This window comes from Eleutherodactylus coqui, chromosome 7, assembly GCF_035609145.1.
Source record: "Eleutherodactylus coqui strain aEleCoq1 chromosome 7, aEleCoq1.hap1, whole genome shotgun sequence".
NCBI classification, from domain to species: domain Eukaryota; kingdom Metazoa; phylum Chordata; class Amphibia; order Anura; family Eleutherodactylidae; genus Eleutherodactylus; species Eleutherodactylus coqui.
Window position 1 is genome coordinate 217,223,825 of NC_089843.1, and position 20,271 is coordinate 217,244,095.

General features: G+C 42.9%; 1 protein-coding gene across 5 annotated transcripts in view; it reads right to left on the bottom strand.

Moving 5' to 3' along the window:
* MAPK10 (mitogen-activated protein kinase 10) overlaps positions 1-20,271 on the bottom strand; it is a 234,943-nt gene that overhangs the window by 14,142 nt on the left and 200,530 nt on the right. For all 5 annotated transcript variants that reach the window (XM_066574369.1, XM_066574368.1, XM_066574371.1 and 2 more), the window contains 3 exons: positions 11,900-11,962; positions 7,827-7,890; positions 867-944 (listed from right to left, as the gene is read on the bottom strand). In XM_066574369.1, coding sequence (XP_066430466.1) covers positions 867-944; positions 7,827-7,890; positions 11,900-11,962 — 205 coding nt within the window. The remainder of the gene's footprint in view (positions 1-866; positions 945-7,826; positions 7,891-11,899; positions 11,963-20,271) is intronic.

Here is a 20,271-nt window from a genome sequence, read left to right on the forward strand (position 1 = left end):
TTGATCCCGAGTGGGCAGGTACTCGCTAAGGGCAATGCTCGCTCGAGAAATTGCCCTTAGCGAGTATACTCGCTCATCTCTAATAACAATGCTTTTGTGTACAGTGTGCTAAATAGGAACCTAAATGTGCGATCATGAAAACATTATAAAAATGCTATACAGAATGAACACTCAACATATCAGATATATGTATATAACAAACAGAACAGGAAGAAAACACTGAACATGTATGCTTCAAATGCATGTAAAATGAAACAAATCGGCAAATATTCTTCATTGCAAGTCTTACTGTTTTGTGTCCACAGCTCCTATTCAGACCTATGTGGCTCCTTGGTAACCAACTACCAACAAACCTTGTTTTGCCTGAGGGCTTAGTCCCATGGGCGCATTGGCGCCCGTGTTACTGCAGGTAGAAGACGGCCGCACTGCAGGACAGACGTCTTCCTGCAGCGCCGGAGGAAAGAACATGTGACCAGCTTCATTGCCGGTCGTGCTCTTTCTTCAGCGCTGCGGGGAGTCGTCCGTCTTGAGGTTCGCCCGTCTTCTTCCTGCAGTAAGGGCTCAGTCTCATGGGTGCATCGGCGCCGGTGTACGGGTGCCGATGCGCCCATGTGACTAAGCCCTGATCCTGCAATCATTCTAGCACTAAATGTATGTTTGTAGGAAGTAAGGGACAGATTGAAGGGAATGTGTTACAGGGTCAGACTACATAGGGTTTGTTTGTAGTCTGTTTCCATGGAGACACATAGTTCTGCGTAATAGTCATTACATTACACGTCCATTAATGCATTATGCACTTAATTACAAATATTCATGGCAAATTAGTGTTCACAAAGGAGAAATCTGCTGCTATTTACAAAGAATACCTGAAGGAGACGGCTGTCCTTTTACTACACCATTTTTAGTTTTTTCTTCAAAGTTCATAACTTCCTTATAGATGAGCTCTGAAAAACAAACAATTTGTTTACATGTAATACTTCTCTTTTTACATATGAGTTTCCTACAAACTTTCATTGTTGTTTGATATTGGTCACAATACGATTTCACTAAACATATTTGTGGCCACAGTTTCAGGTTGGATATATGCTGCACTGACAACATCAGTATCGCTGAAAGAAAAGGAAATGACCTTAGTGACAAATATATCCAGGGATGTATGGAGGCTATTGTAACGGAGGGGATTTGTAACCATATTTGCATAGAAAATGAATAGATACACATATACATTCAATATACCCTGTGACTCCACATATTTTCACACAAACTCGTTCCCACACATACATTATACGCACACTCATTAACGCACATATGCACCATGTGACACATACACAAATGTATACATGGGCTCACACTATGACAAACACATATGTACATGCATTCGTACACACACATATGCATTTGTACACACTGACGTGCCTAAACTTATGGGATAGCAGTACGGTATGTAAGTTGATTATGAAGTAGCGTAACATCAGGTGACGGCTTGGGAACATCCACACCTTATAAGTTTTATCGTCTGAGTGAAGTTGAACATTGGCCAGCATGCTCATGACAAGGCGACGCGAGGCCATACGAGGCATGATATGGGTACCATAATGATGGGACGCTCCATTTCCAAAGTTGTGTGGGCATTTAACATTCCTTGATCTACAGTGTCATTGAAAGTATTACCACCCACGGTGGCCACCAATGGGTGCTTAATGATCCCAATCCGTGGTGTCTGGCTAGAGTTGTCCATGCCATGCATACAGACAAGCAACTCTATCAGAAGTCACATCCACATTCAATGCAGGAGGCTAAAAACGCATATCCAACAGGTAAGTGCAGTGGTCTTTAACTTCCATGGGATATGGCAACAGAAGACCCACTAGAGTGACTCTGGTAACACCGGACACATAGAACCTTTACAAGCACCATTGAGGCTAACGCGACTGACTCTAGAGGGCTGGCAACATTGGCATACTTCAATGAATCACGATACTAATTGTTTCAGACTGATGGTACAGTTCATGATTGGCACAGACCCCATGAAGACCTTGGACCCCAGTTGCCAAAAGCACATTGTGCAGGCTAGTGGTCATACCATACTGGTGTGAGGTGTGTTCTCTTGGCATTAGTTGGGTCCACATAACTGACCAATGCCTGCAACATTTCACTGCTTAGTGACCATTTGCAGTACTTCATGGACTTCACGTACCAAAACAATGATGGGATATTCCAGCAGGATAATTCCATCAGCTCCATGGAGTCCAGAATGGGTTCAGGGAGCATTTTGGATAGTTTCCATGAGTTGTGTAGCCTGAATGTTTGCCCACCATGAACCAAATTGAGTGTTTATGGGATGTAGTAAAGAGGTTCATTTGCTCCTGAGACCCTGCAGCAACAAATACCACAGAGCTGTGGGCGGCTACCCAGATGGAATAGTTAATAGAGATGAGCGAGCATACTCGCTAAGGGCAATGGCTCGAGCGAGCATTGCCCTTAGCGAGTACCTGCCCGCTCGAGAGAAAAGGTTCAGGTGCCGTTGCGGGGGAGCGGTGAGTAACGGCAATCAGCAGGGGTGAGCGGGGGGGAGAGAGGGAGAGAGAGATCTCCCCTCCATTCCTCCCCGTTCTCCACCGCAGCTCCCTGCCCACCGCCGGCACCCGAACCTTTTCTCTCGAGTGGGCAGGTACTCGCTAAGGGCAATGCTCGCTCATCACTAATAGTTAAACATTTCTTTAAACATCTTCTGTCCACTTGTGGAATTGATGCCATGTATACGTTGCTGCACTTTGCTGGGCTAGATGGGGTTCTACAAAATATTAGTTCCTGACCCATGACTTTTGGCACATCAGTGTATAATACAAATACAAACATACACACACTGAGACAAACCCAATCTGCTACACTTATGTTAGCTTTACATGACACAACTGTCAGGCACTTAGCTGTCCCAGCGACTGTCGCTCCTTGCTTTCAAACAGGAGCGATAGTCTGTCAGAGAATGGAGATGGAGTGGCTAAGGATCTTTTCTGGCCACCCGCCTCCATTCACTATAGACAGGCAGTAGCTCAAATATTGAATGCCTCCTGTTTACACTGAATAAAAAGTCACTTAGTAGTTGTTCTGTTTCAGCTCACTGAAATGGAATGACTAGCGACTAGAGATGAGCGAGCGTACTCGCTAAGTCAAACTACTCGAGCGAGTAGTGCCTTATGCGAGTACCTGCCCGCTCGTCTCTAAAGATTTGGGGGAGAGCGGTGAGTTGTGGGAGTGAGCAGGGGGGAGAGAGAGATCTCCCCCCCGTTCCTCACCGCTGTCCTCCGCCCCCCGCTGGCACCCGAATCTTTTGAGATGAGCGGGCAGGTACTCGCATAAGGCACTACTCGCTCGAGTAGTTTGCCTTAGCGAGCATGCTCGCTCATCTCTTCTAGCGACTACTAAGCGACTGTTGGGGGCCGTGCGTAGGCTAACAATCGCTCATTCTAGTGACTATTGGCTGGTGTAAAGGTATCTTTACCTTATCTGCTGGGGGTTTTACAGTTATGTGCAGACACTGGAGCTATCAAAAAGCCCCGCTCTTTCCTCTGTGACGCCCCTGCTGTCATTACTGAATGTTGGCTGATATTTGCTAGTCAAAGGTGAACAACTCCAATCTACAACAGCCAGTGCTGTGGAAATGAACCAGGAGTGAGGGCAAAAGGAGGGTGAAGCTTTTATCCCTGTAGCCCTCATTTCTGTAAGGCCTCGAAAAATATTGTATGTTGGTCATATTTACATATATGCATAAATAGTAAGTGAACTCTTTAACATTACCTAGATTTCTGCTTTGATTACTAAGTACAGTTCATGCCTTTTATTGGCACGTTGAGAAATGATCCACAGTGCAACAAGAAAAAGTAAGTGAACGTTTGTGTTGACTTCTGCATGAGCTAATTGACAATAGTTACTTCAACTAAGGAGATGAGATTGGTAGTGTGGCTTTCACAGGCGCTTTGCCCATTTAATAAAGGCACACAAAGACTGGTAACTGAGAAATCTGCTCTTCCCAAAAAAAGATTAATTAATGTAAACCATGCCTCAATGCAAACATTTTTCAGAAGGAATATTACAGAGATGCATGAAACTGGAAAAGGCTATTAAAACATTGATAAAGATCTGGATGTACATCATGAATATATGATCAGACAAATTATCTACAACTGGAGAAAAAGTCAGGACTGTTGCTACTCTCCTTAGAAATGGGCATCCTGTTAAAATTAATCCAATAGCAAAACAGGCAAACCTGAAAGAGGTGAAAAAGAAGCCAAGGGTAACAGCGAAAGACCTACAGATTGCAAAAAAACCTGTGTTCATGTGTCCGCTATTGGAAAAAAATGGTCTTTGCTGCCCATAGCAACCAGTCACAGAGCAGCTTTCATTTTTCAAGAGCACTGAGGTATAAAAGCTGAGTTGTGATTGGTTGTTAAGAGCAACAAAGAGTTTTTGTTTTAGACACTTTCATATATCGGCCCCTGTGCCTATCGAACCATCACGCCTCTCAAAGGAGTAGAATCGAAACGCAGCTGCCAAACAGATGTTTGATTCAGTGTGCCGCAAACACATACTCCGTTGAACAGTCTGTGCTTATGGTTTATGAATATTGGCAAGCAGGTTGAATGTCAAAGGGCATTTCTGAATAAGTATGGCATTCACAAATGCATGAAAGAATCTGAGACAAATTAACGGAGGGCGACTTTCAGCAAGCTGCCAAAAACAAAGAACTCCGGCGCTTCCGAGGATATCAGGATAAAAGCAGTATTTCATTTTGACATCGTGGGTAAAAACATCTTCAAAAAAAAGTTTTTTTGTGCTTAACTGTTTCGAACAGAGTTCTTATTCACAGCAATTCGAAACGTGTAAGCACCTGCTAAATGGGCAAAGCAATCATCTCCCAAAACTAATTTTGGAAGATGTTTTTATTCATGATGTCAAAATAAATACTACTTTTATCCTGGTATCCACGTTTTTTTTTTGTTTTCTACTGCTGTGGGGTGAGCCTGCACCTGTCCATGCACCTAACGGTTCTTGTATCCGTGCGGTGAGGTGGCATTTTGGATTTACATCTAATTATAGATGAGCGAACGTACTCGGTAAGGGCGATTTCGCAATCGAGCACCGCGATTTTCGAGTACTTCACTACTCGGGTGAAAAGTACTCGGGTGCGCCGGGGGGCGGGGAGAGGCGTAGCAGCGCGGGGGGTAGCAGGGGGGAACAGGGGGGAGCCCTCTCTCTCTCCCTCTCCCCCCCACTCCCCGCTGCAACCCCCCGCGCCGCCCCCCGAATTTTTTCGCCCGAGTACAGAAGTACTCGAAAATCGCGGTATTCGGGCGAAAAAGGGGCGTGGCCGAGCACGTTCGCTCATCTCTACATCTAATGCAAGAATGAGGGAAATTGCAAGTTATTTCAATGGCTGCTTCATTTTGAAAAATCTCTGCCTACTCAGATAACCAGAACTGATGCCAACTGAATTGTTCCTGTGGGGTTTACTCAAGGTCCATGTATACAGCAATAAGCCATGAACAAGTAACGTCCTCAATATGGTGGGAGCTTGCTGGTATTACCAATGTTACATTAGCAGACGTCTTGGCCAACATGCAGGCTGGCATACAAAAGTGTTTGGATGCTGGAGGAACAATTCATTCTAAGGTGCATCAAAACATTTTGCATTAGAATGTAAGAGCAGCAGTCCATGGCCTCAAGCCTAAGAGCCATTGGTAATACAACAATGTAATGACTCAAAACACAAATATCTCAACTAAAGAATGGTTGAAAAATAAGATGATTTTTGTTTTAGCATGGCCTGGTCAGAGTTCTTACCTTAACCCTCAATCCAAATGCTGTAGTGTGACCAGGAAAGGGCACCCCAGAAATACTGATGAACTGAAACACATTTGCAGGGAGAAATCGTCCAAAATTTCTCCTTAACATTGTACAAATGTTATTTGTAGTCACAGGAAATGTTTGGTGAAGTTAATTGATGCTCGAAGGGGATCTACAGATTATTAAATACAAGGGTTCACTTACTTTTTCTCCCTGCATTGTGGATGTTTACTCAATGTGACTAATAAGACACATGAATAGCACAACTGTTTGTGTGTTATTAGCTTACTTAGATTATGTTTGTCTATACTTTTGACACAGATAACAATTAGACCACATTTTAGTAGTAATCAATGTAGAAATCCAGGTAATTCCAAAAGGTTCACTTACTTTTTCTCACAACAGTATGTATAAGAAGGTAATTAAGCAATGGTTCCCCAACATGCAAACTGCTCAACTATACAATGACTTTCTATAATATGTATCTGTAGTCGGTCTGCTCCTTTAGAGGTCATGAACATGGCAGATCTGTTGGTCAAGCCTGTATGGAGGCACATGGGGTCTTTGTCATAAGTAGTCATAGTCACCAGCTCTGTGGGACCTTCATGTGGCACTGAATTACAATGCCCTTTTTCCTAAGAGTCTTCCATAATATGGCATCCTACAGAGCAGGGTGGCACAACCTTTTTTTGTCCAAGGGCCGAATTGTCATACTGAACCACTCCCAAGGGCCACAATAAAACCTAAAATGGTATTACCATCTGAGACATTTATGGCAGATCAAAAGTATATGTCACAATTGTCTGAAAGGTGCAGGTTCCACTTCAGGGAGTCCCACCTATGAGGAGAATGGTGGTCCTCTTCTACCTGAATTAGAGCTGCAGAGAGGAGCATGCATGTGACTCTATATAGAAGATGATTGGTGTTGTGGTAACAGCCTAGCATTTCACAACTCCCATAAACTACAATCGAAAGAGACGCATTCATACATGGCCACCTCTAACTCATATTCTCCTTACTAAAGTGCCAAACAGGGTTCAAGGGACCCCATTTTCCCAATAAATGGGGAACGCAGAATTGGCTACATGTTGCACTGTTAGAACTTGATGGTTGGGGGCCAGGACAGGACATAGTCTCTGCACAATTTTTTTTAATGCCGGCATAATGTGAGAAGTAGGGCTCTTAAACACCTCTTGGAAATGGAAAGGAGCTGTTATACAGCCATTGGCATACGGTCTTAGCGGATATATACAACTATATACTTTGGAGAATGTTCTTTATCCAGCTGTAAACTGGTTGTCCGCTAGTTACGAAAGCAATTTTTTTTTCAAAGGAGCGTTAAAGGGGTTGTCCCGCGCCGAAACGTTTTTTTTTTTTTTTTTTCAATAGCCCCCCCGTTTGGCGCGAGACAAACCCGATGCAGGGGTTTAAAAAAAAAAACCCGGATAGTACTTACCCGAATCCCCGCGCTCCGGTGACTTCTTACTTACCTTGCGAAGATGGCCGCCGGGATCTTCACCCACGGTGGACCGCAGGTCTTCTCCCATGGTGCACCGTCGGCTCTGTGCGGTCCATTGCCGATTCCAGCCTCCTGATTGGCTGGAATCGGCACACGTGACGGGGCGGAGCTACGAGGAGCAGCTCTCCGGCACGAGCGGCCCCATTCAGAACGGAGAAGACCGGACTGCGCAAGCGCGTCTAATCGGGCGATTAGACGCTGAAATTAGACGGCTCCATGGAGATGAGGACGCCAGCGCAGGGAAGGTGAGTATATAACTTCTGTATGGCTCATAATTAATGCACAATGTACATTACAAAGTGCATTAATATGGCCATACAGAAGTGCTGAACCCCACTTGATTTCGCGGGACAACCCCTTTAAGGATTTAACCCTAATATTGGTATTTAATAGATGATTTTTAACATTTATATTGTTCCAACCCAACAAAATGTCACATATCGAGTATGAAAAAATAATGTACCTTTCCATTCTTCGATCGTATGTTCCCTTTCATCCAACTGCTTGTCGTAAATCTGAGGAGGAGGCTGTAAAAAGGTAAAACAATATGAAATGTAAATTATTATAGTTTCACATCTTTAGGTATTTACTTGTCACTGAGAGCGTTTTCCCAAAATTGACATTTATGACACGTGACTCAAGATTGAATGGGTGGAGGGGCGGGGGGGGGGGTGGGGGGGGGAGGTGCTCAAGCTCAATGTAAAAAATATAAATTCTGGGAAAACTCTACAAACTATTCTGAAATGTGCTTTTAAAGTTTAATCTCTTGTGATGTTTATATGTGAATTACGTTTCACAACTATCCTGACACATTGTGAGAGTGGGGCGCCGGCATTTCTCCCTCGTGCAGCTGGTATTCCTAAATAGTGCTGCAGGGGCTCCGTAAATATAGCACTTAGCCCGAACGCCATGCTTTTCAATGTATATAGGCTAGAAAAGGGCTGTATACGCACCGACAGATCTGCCCCAATGTATTCAGGTGTAAAGAAGATATAAGGAATGGGTGTACAACCTCAACAAAAGTGTTAGTAGCATACAGTCAGCTCTACCTGGCACCTGGCAGCTACGTGAATTAATTCAAAAAGTTATCATACGAACCCAATAGTCATGATGTAAATTAGAAGAAAAATACGAGAACATCACTTAATGGGAATACAAGAAACATGAAATTTGCCATGCCAGACAAACACGTGATCTTAAGAATGCACATGTATGTTGTAGAACTGTGTTACCCAACTTCAAGCCTCAAGTATCCGCAACAGGTCATGTTTTCAGGATGTCTGTGGTATTTCACAGGTTATATTATTAGGCTGGACTCACGGGGCTGTAATTCACTGCATGCCGCCAATCACCAATCTTGGCATGTATGTGCACGTCATTCGTGCTGCGATTTTTCTTGCACGCATATTTCGCGCAATCTGTGTGAGCAGATCCTATGGCAGATTGGTAAAGCGTATTAAACGCTCGGAATACGCTGTGACCGTATGCCCGTGTGAATCAGTCCTTATTGTCAAGTCCTCAGGAAGTGCCACAGCTGATCTCTCTACAGAATATCCTCAAATCATGATGTGTTGCTGGGACTTGAGGGCTGGCGTTGAGAAATATTGCTGACAGAGTCACCACTAACAACATTTACAAGCACTGACTGATTAGATACGTGAAAAGATGGGAAACCCTATAATATATGCAGGTACACAATACAGCACATGCCGACTGGTGCAAAATAATTAAATTCCCTGCATTTTACAATTATTGGTGCCTCTTTGAGCAGGACAGTCCACCAGCGACTAGCTAATCACAAGAAATACTGCAGCTGCCCCCCCCCCCCCATGATCATTGGCTGGGCACGCTAAGTGCGTCACTTTATGCCCACTGAGTCAATTGTTAAGTAGCGCTCTGCTGGTGATAAGGAAACCCTGTTTATATGCCATAATAGGGCATACAGAAATGCACTGCCCAAAGTGGACAACCCTTTAAAGGGACCCATCAGCACTCCTATTACATCCGTTGGAGTAAATAGTTGTATTTCCCATAATATAATAGTTCTAGAGCATCTTCTCTTAGATCTCTGTGTTGTGCTGTTCCTCTGGTGTTCCCCATTGTAACCTATGAATAAATTGACAGTTGGGTACTACCAGTTGGGGGCATCCCAGCACACTTTCACATTGTCCAATCAGTGATGACAGTGGCAGACTATGTAGGGACACACCCCTTTAGCAAGAGTAACACCCAGTCCTTCAAGTATTTTCAGGAGGACTAACAGAGGCGCGACACGGTGCAGAGTTCTGAGAAAAGATGCTTTAGAATTGTTATGACAAGTATTTACTAAAAAGATATATAATGAGAGGTGACGGGTCCTCTTTAAATCACCCCAAACACTTACACCCTGGGACAGTAGCCATTATGTGGTGAACTAATATTCACAGGACAACAGACTAGAAATGTGCTAATATCCAGTTAATACACCCTAGCATTTAATGTACAATTCACTAAATGCACCCCTTACCTCCCATGGATATGACAACGCAATATGACAGATTTCCCATAAAGTGACAACCACTATAAGGCTGCCTGGAGGGCTAGTATAACCCAATGATAATATAGACCAATCCAACGTATAATGTCCTTATCACCGATACCCACTAGAGATGAGCGAGCTTACTCGCTAAGGCAAACTACTCGAGCGAGTAGTGCCATATGCGAGTACCTGCCCGCTCGTCTCTAAAGATTCAGGTGCCGGCGGGGGGCGGAGAGCGGCTGGGGAGAGCGGGGAGGAACAGAGGGGGAGATCTCTCTCTCTCACTCTCTCCCCCCGCTCACTCCCGCAACTCACCGCTCCCCCCCTGCCGGCACCCTGATCTTTAGAGACGAGCGGGCAGGTACTCGCATATGGCACTACTCACTCGTATTTGCCCTTAGCGAGTACGCTCGTTCATCTCTAATACCCACAATGACAAATTAGTCTCAATATTCCATCCACCTCTACACTTCCATCCATTTCTACCCTTTTTGTGACACTGCGATTTACCTTTCATGATATATAAAGTGGATGACCTTTATTGGCTTTTCTACTTCTGTGTAGCATAAGTTTTCTAGTAAGCACTATAATTTGTAACCATACTGCCGTAACCCCATAATACTGAGGTCAATCTAGATATTTTATGTCAATAACCTAAAGCCCCAACATTGCAATTCTTCCATATATTTCTTCGATTTTGTTATGTATTATCAAAATCCCATCCGTATGGAGGGCCGGTAACGGGCCATTGGTCATGGGAATTTCAGTACTTCAAAAACATCAATAATTCCTCCTACTCTCTTCATATTGTTACACAGTTTCCCCCAGATACCGGCCACTTAAAGGTGTAGTGTAAGGATAAGGCCCGGGCACCTGTAGTTTCTAGTAAACTTATTTTTGAACTTTTAGAGGTCTGTATAGCTCTTATAGATCTAAACAAGAATAACCTTGAACTGGTATATATATATACTATATCTGCTTACATCTAGAGGAGCAAGTAGAGAAATCTATGCGGACCTTATACAACTGATATTACTAGTGCACTACTGACTACAAATGCTTATCAAGAGTCACTGTACATTAGATTGAAGCAATGTATAAAATCGTATTGGTAACTACACAATGTAGCAAATGCTTACAACGTCTTGGAACAAAAAGAATTAAAATACAAAAATATAAAGGGGCTGTCTACTTTCAAAAACCACCCGTTTGATGCCCCATTTGAGTACGATGAGCTTAGAGGAGGGTATCTTTGCCTAGGAACTTTCTCTTTGACTGGCCTCCATCAAATGCTCCATCGAATGCTCATTAAATTAACCCCCAAAGTGAGATATCCCAGTGGAAGGTTTAAAGGCCTCTACATTCCAGACGCTTAAGCAACATATAAGGATCTACAAAACCAAGATCAAGTTCTGTCACCTCCTAGCTGTCACTTGTGTTCCTAAAAAAAAGAGTTCAAAAATATTTGGACCACAGCTTATAAGAATGATTCACTTGGTGGTCTGAAGGACTTCTTAAAGGGAATGTCCACAATTAAATGCATCCTTTTTTTAATAATCTAAAAAGGTCAGCATTTCTGTGTTGATTAATTTTCATGTTTTTTTTTTTTGTGGTTGCAGGTCTGTACTTCTAATACAGAGTTAAAACAAAAAAAATATGCCTGCAGCCACCACTAGAGGGAGCTTATTGCATACAGTACTGCTCATTCATTAAATTCAATGGGAAAACAGTATGCAGTGGATTCTTGGTAATAGCTATAAACTACAATTTGGTAATGAATGATCTAAAAAGTGTTGTAGATCCGAACAAAAACTGGAAATGAAGTGCAAAAAAGTTTGATAAAAAATCTCTGCAAAAGTGTGTGAACATTGTGCATGGGAGCGTCTTATCTGCACTGCATTCTTTTTAGTATTACATATTACACGGTATGATTCTGTCCTGCGTAACTAATTTTACAGCCGCAGTGTAAAATTCAACATTGAACAATTTGCATTTTACAAACGTAGAATATATATAACCTTTTCATTATTCTGTGTTTTGACTGATTGTCCATTCCATCTTTCCCTCATAGGGTCCTGAGGCTGAAAATGGAGGAGAATGGGTTGGGTAAGTGAATGAAATCATATAATGCATATCACAAAACTCTCTGCAGCTTCAGGGATAATTTGCATAGTATTTTACTGTATCACTCACAGTATGCTCACTGGTCTGGAAAATGTCTTAACCCTTTCCAATCCAATTTGTATCCTGGTTTTCCTAGGGGGCTTACTCTTTTTCTGCCGTTACACAACGGCGCTATCTGCTGGCTAAAGCCAGTACTGCATGAGCTGACATGTTGGATAGGCTCCGACAGCAGAGAGGCTGGCAATATACAGTAAGAGAACCCCGACGGACGTCTTCCATCATCAGAGCTGTACAGCCTTAAAATCATAATGTCTTCAGACGTCAGACAGTGGATTGGAAAGGGTTAATTGTAAAACGATTTTCTTCATTTTGTATATTAATATTGGTCATGGTGAAAACTTAAAATAACACTAAATCTAAGAATCACAGAAAATAATAAAAACCAACATTGGCAAGGCCAGTCTGCTCATGCTCAGAAAAACGGCGGAGAAGTAGGAGTCTTTCACAGTAAGGCTTTTATATGTCGAGAGTGCGCTAGAAGGTGTCAGTTTCAGTAAAGGGCAGGGCTTATTGCAGCTTCGTCGTATTAGACGAGCAGATTCTCGTTTGAACCGAGTGACATCACTGCTACCCCATTTGCTTTTGTGCAGCCTCTTTAGCCAGGCAGATACATCGTTGGCTCTTTCGAATGAGAATCGTTCCGTCTTTCGCATTCCCTGTATAAGTGACTGAGAGGGACTGATCGATTGCTGTTTAAAGTGAATGATTAGTGAACGAGCCAACCATGGTTTTTATGCTTGAATAGAATGAACGAAAAGTGAACGATTCTTGTTTGTCGTTGGCTCGCGTTTATATTGCATGATTATCGTTCACTTTCGCTCACTGGAACGATAATTGTTCCATCTAAAAGGGTCTTTAGAGACACAGTAGCTTTCTGTTTAGAGATGAGCGAGCATACTCGCTAAGGACGATTACTCGATCGAGCATTGCCCTTAGTGAGTACCTCCCCGCTTGGAAGAAAAGGTTCGGCTGCCGGCGCGGGTGAGAGGTGAGTTGCGGCAGTGAGCAGGGGGGAGTGGGGGGAGAGAGGGAGAGAGAGATCTTCCCTCCATTCCTCCCCGCTCTCCCCCGCTGCTCCCCGCCCGCCAAACCGAGCGGGCAGGTACTCGCTAAGGGCAATGCTCGATCGAGTACTTGCCTTTAGCGAGTATGCTCGCTCATCTCTATTTCTGTTACTAAAAGCCTTACCCCTATTGCCAAAACAACTGTTCTTATAATCCATGCACAAGAGAAGGAGAAGTAGTGGGGGAAAAAAGGAAGGTTTCCAAGAAAATAAAGCAGTAGACTATATACACAGCAGGTAAGTATATACACAGCAGGTAAGTATTACAGGTGATAAATATAACAGCATACAATTGAAAATGTCATGATGGTTAAAGTTACTCAAAAAGAAAAATGGGAAGATGGAACTTTAGGACGACAAGTTATTACTTAGATGTATTTGCATTTCTCTAAACTCTTTATGACAGGTTTACATCTCTCAAATAATTCACAGTCATTAAGTAGCAAAAATACAGATACTGTACATGTGAGGAGTGTTTTTCCAAAAAGAATCAAATCCGTTTTTTCTGATACAGTATGAACCCCTTTGCTTCTGCTTACAGGTCTACAAGGCAATATTTAAAGGGGTTTTGTCATTAAAAAAAAAAAAATTATCTAAACTTACCTATCCCTTCCCTGTCTGTCCCCTTATCACATCTTCTCTGGTGGAGCTTCTCCAGTGCCCCAGGTCAGCTCACTGCAGGCTGGGCCCAGCTTGTTATGAGGGCTACATATCTCAAATTCCTTCCGGCTGGGTCAGGGAAGGTCACATCCCTGTGCTGCAGCTTCACTGCCTAGGAAGGAATTGTAATCTATTTCAGAGATAGCTCTCTTGAACAATCTCTGAAGAAGATAGGCAGTCCTCCTGCTGGCCTGTGAGTTGTGACATAACATACATTGGCAGACTGCCAACCTAATGTACTTAACCTCACAGGAAGGAGAAGAATCAGGCAGCTGGAGGTGAAGTGACCCCCGGACTGCAGATGACAGGAGAAGATAGTAGAGGTGAAGATCTGGTAAGTAGACTGATGGGGGAGGAATAGATAAGTATAGAATTTTTCTTTTTTAGTTACAGAACCCCTTTAAGCAAAGTGAGTTATTTCCCATTGTATAACAATTTTATTTAATGCTATGAAAGCAGAAGAAGTCATATCCGCAAACTGTAGCGTATCAAGTAAGCCAATCAATATCCTGCAACTCGATCACATGATTTTACATGGCTACCTCCTTGCTGCAAAGTTGGAAGCAACTCGGATATTTTGTTGGGTTAAATAATAGTAATGTATAAATTGATTTGGAAGTAGGGATTCGAGGAAACTGGAAATAGAAGCGCACATAGAAAGAGCGGAGAATCCTCAAAGTGAAAGAAAACGATAGAAAGACAGAAAAAAAGGCATTAGTCCCGGCAGTCACGACTTCATTCAAACATACTATGAAATGAAGTGCCTTTTTATGTTCAAATGTGGATATTGAAGACGCTGGGTATGTTCAGAGTTTGCTGAAACAAAAAACAGGGTTCATCTCCAAAATGTAACAACTATAATAATATAACTAAATACCACAAAAATAATGCAGTAAGAGGCAGGACTAGATTTTTAGCGACTGCTTAAAATACATCTCATATGGTCCCAGTACAATAATAGTTAATTGTATATATATACTTGACTCATGTTGGAATAACCCTCCTTACGTGGTAATAATGCTAACAAAACAGTGAGACTTTATAGATATTCCACTCCACAGTGCCACTGCAACAATATCTGCACAGTAAAAACATTGGTCAGTATCAGTGTACCTCCAGCAGAACATTACCCAGAAAACTGTGCTTGTGTAGTAGTGACTAGAGATGAGTGAGTATACTCGCTAAGGCACATTACTCGAGCAAGTAGTGCCTCAGCCGAGTATCTCCCCGCTCGTCTCTAAAGATTCGGGGGCTGGCAGGGGGCGGGGAGCGGCGGGGGAGAGCGGGGAGGAACGGAGGGGAGATCTCTCTCCCACCCGCTTCCCCCTGCAACTTACCTGTCACCGGCGCCGGCCCCCGAATCTTTAGAGACGAGCGGCAAGATACTTGGCTAAGGCACTACTCGCTCGAGTAATGTGCCTTAGCGAGTAGACTCGCTCATCTCTACTAGTGACCATAAATAAGCAGAAAGCAGCGCAGACACAGTGCTCCCTAATTCACTGGGAGGAACTAACCTAGGGGAACTCAATCAACGGCCACTTGAATACAGACATCAGCACTGGATTAATCTCTTCTATCAGGCCAGATGTGTGATGTTCCAGGACAGTTCAGGTAATGTAGTAACGTTACTATTGTAAGATTTATCTAACAGTTGTTTCTATTATCCCCCAGGGTTAGTATAATTCACGGAACTTCTGCACATTATATTTATAATAATTCACTTAAAAGACTCATAAAAGTGGTCAAAAACAGAACAGGCTGCTAGAACTAATGTATTCAAACATCATAAAAGACCTTGGCTGTGATGTGCCACAAAAATGCTACTAATGATAGTTAGATCGTTATTAACACTGCTTGATATTTCTCTATATAAACTATGCAATAATTAACACACTTCAGTAGAACTTAGAAACATCACTTGGGTGTTTCTCACTGAATTCTTCTCCGATGCATCGCATATACAATTAGGGATAACTAATGGCTTTGAGTATAACCTAAATTGGATGAAAACTTTAACATTTGGAATCCTGGACATACAATTGGGTAACCAGGAACCAACGAAAGTGGTCTGTGTGCCACACATTGCTATCAAGTGACACATGATTACCCACATGAAGAAGACCTGAATGCACGGTACATGAGCAGACCTGTGCGGAAAATTGTCCAACGGTGGAAGTGGCTTTCAACCTCACTGAGCCTTAGCATGTGAGCAGACATAGCAGGCAACAATATACAACTGAGATAATACACGTGTATCATTATAAATACGTATGTCTAATCAAAGTGAAAACAATGTGACGTCACAGATGATTTGCTATTCAGATGAGCACATCCATACGTGTGCGCCGCAGCCTGCCTACTGTGTTGCTCTAGATGTCGTTGCTTTGTGCATTATAATTTACTATATTAGTAACTTGCTCGGTATAAAGTGACATAAATAGCAAACAGAAGGAAATACTACTTGGATTACTTTCTGCTGTACATCAAAGAACCTTGGATAAAATGAGTTTCTGAAAAACTATTCCCCCCCCCCCCCCCCCTCACCGTAAATGTGGCATTTATAAATCTTAGTAGCTGCATGCGGGGAATGATAGATGGATCAATGCGAGGCTCACGGAAAGCTTTAAATTTGTTTCAGCTTTGTTTTGTTAGAGCTGCATATATCTATAGTATTTATGCCGAACAATGGTGCCGTGTCTGGAGTGCTATATTTTAAAGTGCAGGGAGGACTGTCAACGCTTGCAAGTGGAACATAAGAGGCTGCTACAATATAGCGGATATTTTATCTTTCAGCACTACGGAGAGCGGGGGAAAAAAGGAAGCTTTAAGCCGAGTCCGCTTTATGGTTTTATTCTCCGATTGGTAAGCTTGGAAAAAAGATAAGAGAAATAAATCCCCAGAAATGTTCACAGCGCTGCAGGAGGATGCCCCGGATCGGCACCCACGGCAATTTAAGTTGGCCATTAGAGATGAGCAAGTATACTCGCTAAGGCACATTACTCGATCGAGTAGTGCCTTAGCCGAGTATCTGCCCGCTCGTCTCTAAAGATTTGGGGGCTGGCGGGGGGGCGGGGAGCGGCGGGGAGGAACAGAGGGAAGATCTCTCTCTCCCCCCCCCCCCCCCCCCCCGCCGCAACTCACCTGTCACCTGCGCTGGCCCCCGAATCTTTAGAGACGAGCAGGGATATTCTCAGCTAAGGCACCACTCGCTCATCTCTATTGGCCATACACATTATGTTGGTTAAAGCCTAGTTCATCTGACTGCTATCTCGCCACCAAACTCTTTCATATCAGAAGTGGAAAACGGTCTTATTTTTAATTTGTGTCTCCAGTAAATATAGTTGGCACATAATTCAGCTGCCCTAAATGCATTTTAACCCCTTAGTGATGTCATTCATTTAAGTCTTAAAGGGGTTGAGCCATGATAGCAAGTTATTCTCTATCCACGGGCCAGGAAGTACCGATACTTGTAAATTGGTGCAGGTTTGACTGCTGGAACCCCCACCGATCCTTAAGTGTAAGCAGCAATCACGCAATCATTCATTTCAATGGGACTGCCAGAAGTGCAAACTAACAGCTCCTTTAAGTCTCATGTGCATGGCTTGTTTTAGAACCGCTCTCAATGATACAACTTACAATATCAGCTATGATATTAGATCAACTATACAAGAATAAGTAGATCTATTTACATTCATTCATGCAAAGCACAAAGACAAATCTCAGCATAGACACGGAGTCTAAATGGAAGTCCTTTTGTGGCTTTTGTAGTATCTTAATATGACTGATGTCAATGGAAACATTGTCTCCTACCGGCTACTCTACATTCTACCGGATGGTTACTGAAATCTACATTATTGCTTCTACTCCTGAATATAAGCTGTAGTAATTGACTATGACCAAGAAGAGACAAAGACTTTCTAAGATAGGACGTCATGCATGTTCCTGGCACATCCGGACTGCCTGACGAGGATTGGATAATAGGCTGAACTGTATAGAATTATTACTACAGCAATGTCTACAAGACAAATAGGTTTTAATTGGGCTGAATACATATTGCAACACAGTGATCCCCAAAGTTATAATAGTCTCAGGATACAATATTTTCAATATACAATGCTCTCGCACGTGTCATCATAACTTGAAATCTGATTCAATATCCAATGACACACGCAGTCCGAATCAGCGCAACACTAGCAGCCCGGCACATTGTTAGAATCTTAAAGGATTAGGCAGGGGCTAAGTGTAGAGAGCCCCAATGCAAAATTTGCAACATGCCCCTCCCCACATTCATCCATATGTCACTTATAATACTAGTGCTTTCTTATATGGGGGGCCTATGGGCCCCCTAAGGCTCTAGCGCCCGGTAGAGACTGTTACCTCTGCAACCCCTATAGGTAAGCCCCCAGTTTTACCAGTGATACACCCATGCTGATTGTTTGGATATTCCAAATGAAGTGCACAGTAGTATGCAGGTAAAGTGCAAGCATGTATTAATCCAGCCAAGGGCTAATTGGCTTCTGCTCTTGGGGTTTTTTTTGCCTTCCTCTGGATCAACAACACAGGAGGATAAACAGGCTGGACTAGATGGACATTGTCTTCATTCGGCCTTACATACTATGTTACTATGTAATATACTAAATATGCTCCTAGCTCAGGGGTTTCCCCAGTAAGGCCCCAACACAGTTAAAGGGGTTGTCCCGCGCCGAAACGGGTTTTTTTTTTTTTTTTCAATAGCCCCCCCCGTTCGGCGCGAGACAAACCCGATGCAGGGGTTTAAAAAAAAAAAACGGATAGTACTTACCCGAATCCCCGCGCTCCGGTGACTTCTTACTTACCTTGCGAAGATGGCCGACGGGATCTTCACCCACGGTGGACCGCAGGTCTTCTCCCATGGTGCATCGTGGGCTCTGTGCATTCCATTGCCGATTCCAGCCTCCTGATTGGCTGGAATCGGCACACGTGACGGGGCGGAGCTACGGGGAGCCGCTCTCCGTCACGAGCGGCCCCATTCAGAAGGGAGAAGACTGGACTGCGCAAGCGCGTCTAATCGGGAGATTAGACGCTGAAAATTAGACGGCACCATGGAGACGAGGACGCTAGCAACGGAACAGGTAAGTGAATAACTTTTGTATGGCTCCTAATTAATGCACGATGTACATTACAAAGTGCATTAATATGGCCATACAGAAGTGTATACCCCCACTTGCTTTCGCGGGACAACCCCTTTAATTGCTCACTCACTGATTTTGTATTTCTGTGCGTTCCCAGTTCTTATTATTATTGGTTGTATACAAATCAAGACAAAATGTTCTATATTTTAAAATTAAATGGTAATGATATTTTAAAGTGAGTAAAACTCATTCCACCAATTGGGTACATTAGGGGTTTTGATACAATGAGGTTTTTATTGTCTTTAAATGTATCTAATTTAAAGGGTCATTCCAGCAAAAATTCATTTTTCCATTACTGTATCCGTTAGAGGATTGCTTGTCATACTCTGAGCGTCTCCTATGTATACTGCAGTTGCTTCCATGCAGTGCAGTCTCATTTCTGATACTTATCAGAACCCACCTCCATTTTTACATTTCTCCCTGCTTTGTCTTCCTTTATGTTGTGCTAGCAATTCCATGATACATCAGCAATGCATCACATGACCAACATGAGCCTGTACCATCTCTGCCTGCTGGGAGGACAACCTTCTATATCCACCTAAATAAGCTAAAGACTATACGTATATAGTCAGGGAGCATGAAAGGTCATTTTAACTGTGCAACGGGAACTTCCAACCATCCACAGTAAAAGTGATAGGTATTTATGTCCTCTCCCACGTGGTGCAGTTCATGTAATTTCAGCATACAAGAAGCTCTAGTGACTGAGACTGTTCTCTGCAGATGTCATATAGAGACAAGCAATTCCCAGGTGGTCACAATGAGATCACATAACCCACCTGAAGAGAAGGACTCCAGGAATTTTCAGCTAGAAAGAAATGTCTAAACAAGGTAATAGCAGCTGACGTATATATACTGAGTGACCGGTTACATAATAAATGAAAAATAAATTACTGGACTGGCCCTTTAAAGAAGCATAGATTAATGTGAAGCAAATGGATATGCTAAGATTGATATATTTTAGAGATTTATATAATCAGATAGTTTTATGTATTTTAATTTTATATCCAAGTTAAAACAGAAGCAAACTTGCAAATATCTTTAATTGAAGATAGCCTAACATTTTGTATTTGCATCTCATATACCAGTGATGGGCAACTTTTTGAGCTCGGTGTGTCAAAATTCGCCAAAAAAAAACAAGCATACCTCGGGTGGTGCGTCACTTCGAGAAAAAAACAGAAAATCGCAATATTTATAGTTTAAATAACAAAAATATATAATTGTAATATATAACTGTATTTAATAAACCCAAAGCACAGGTCCTTGCCTCTCCCAGCCTCCCCTCACTTATCTCAGTAATGATGAGCCCCCAGAA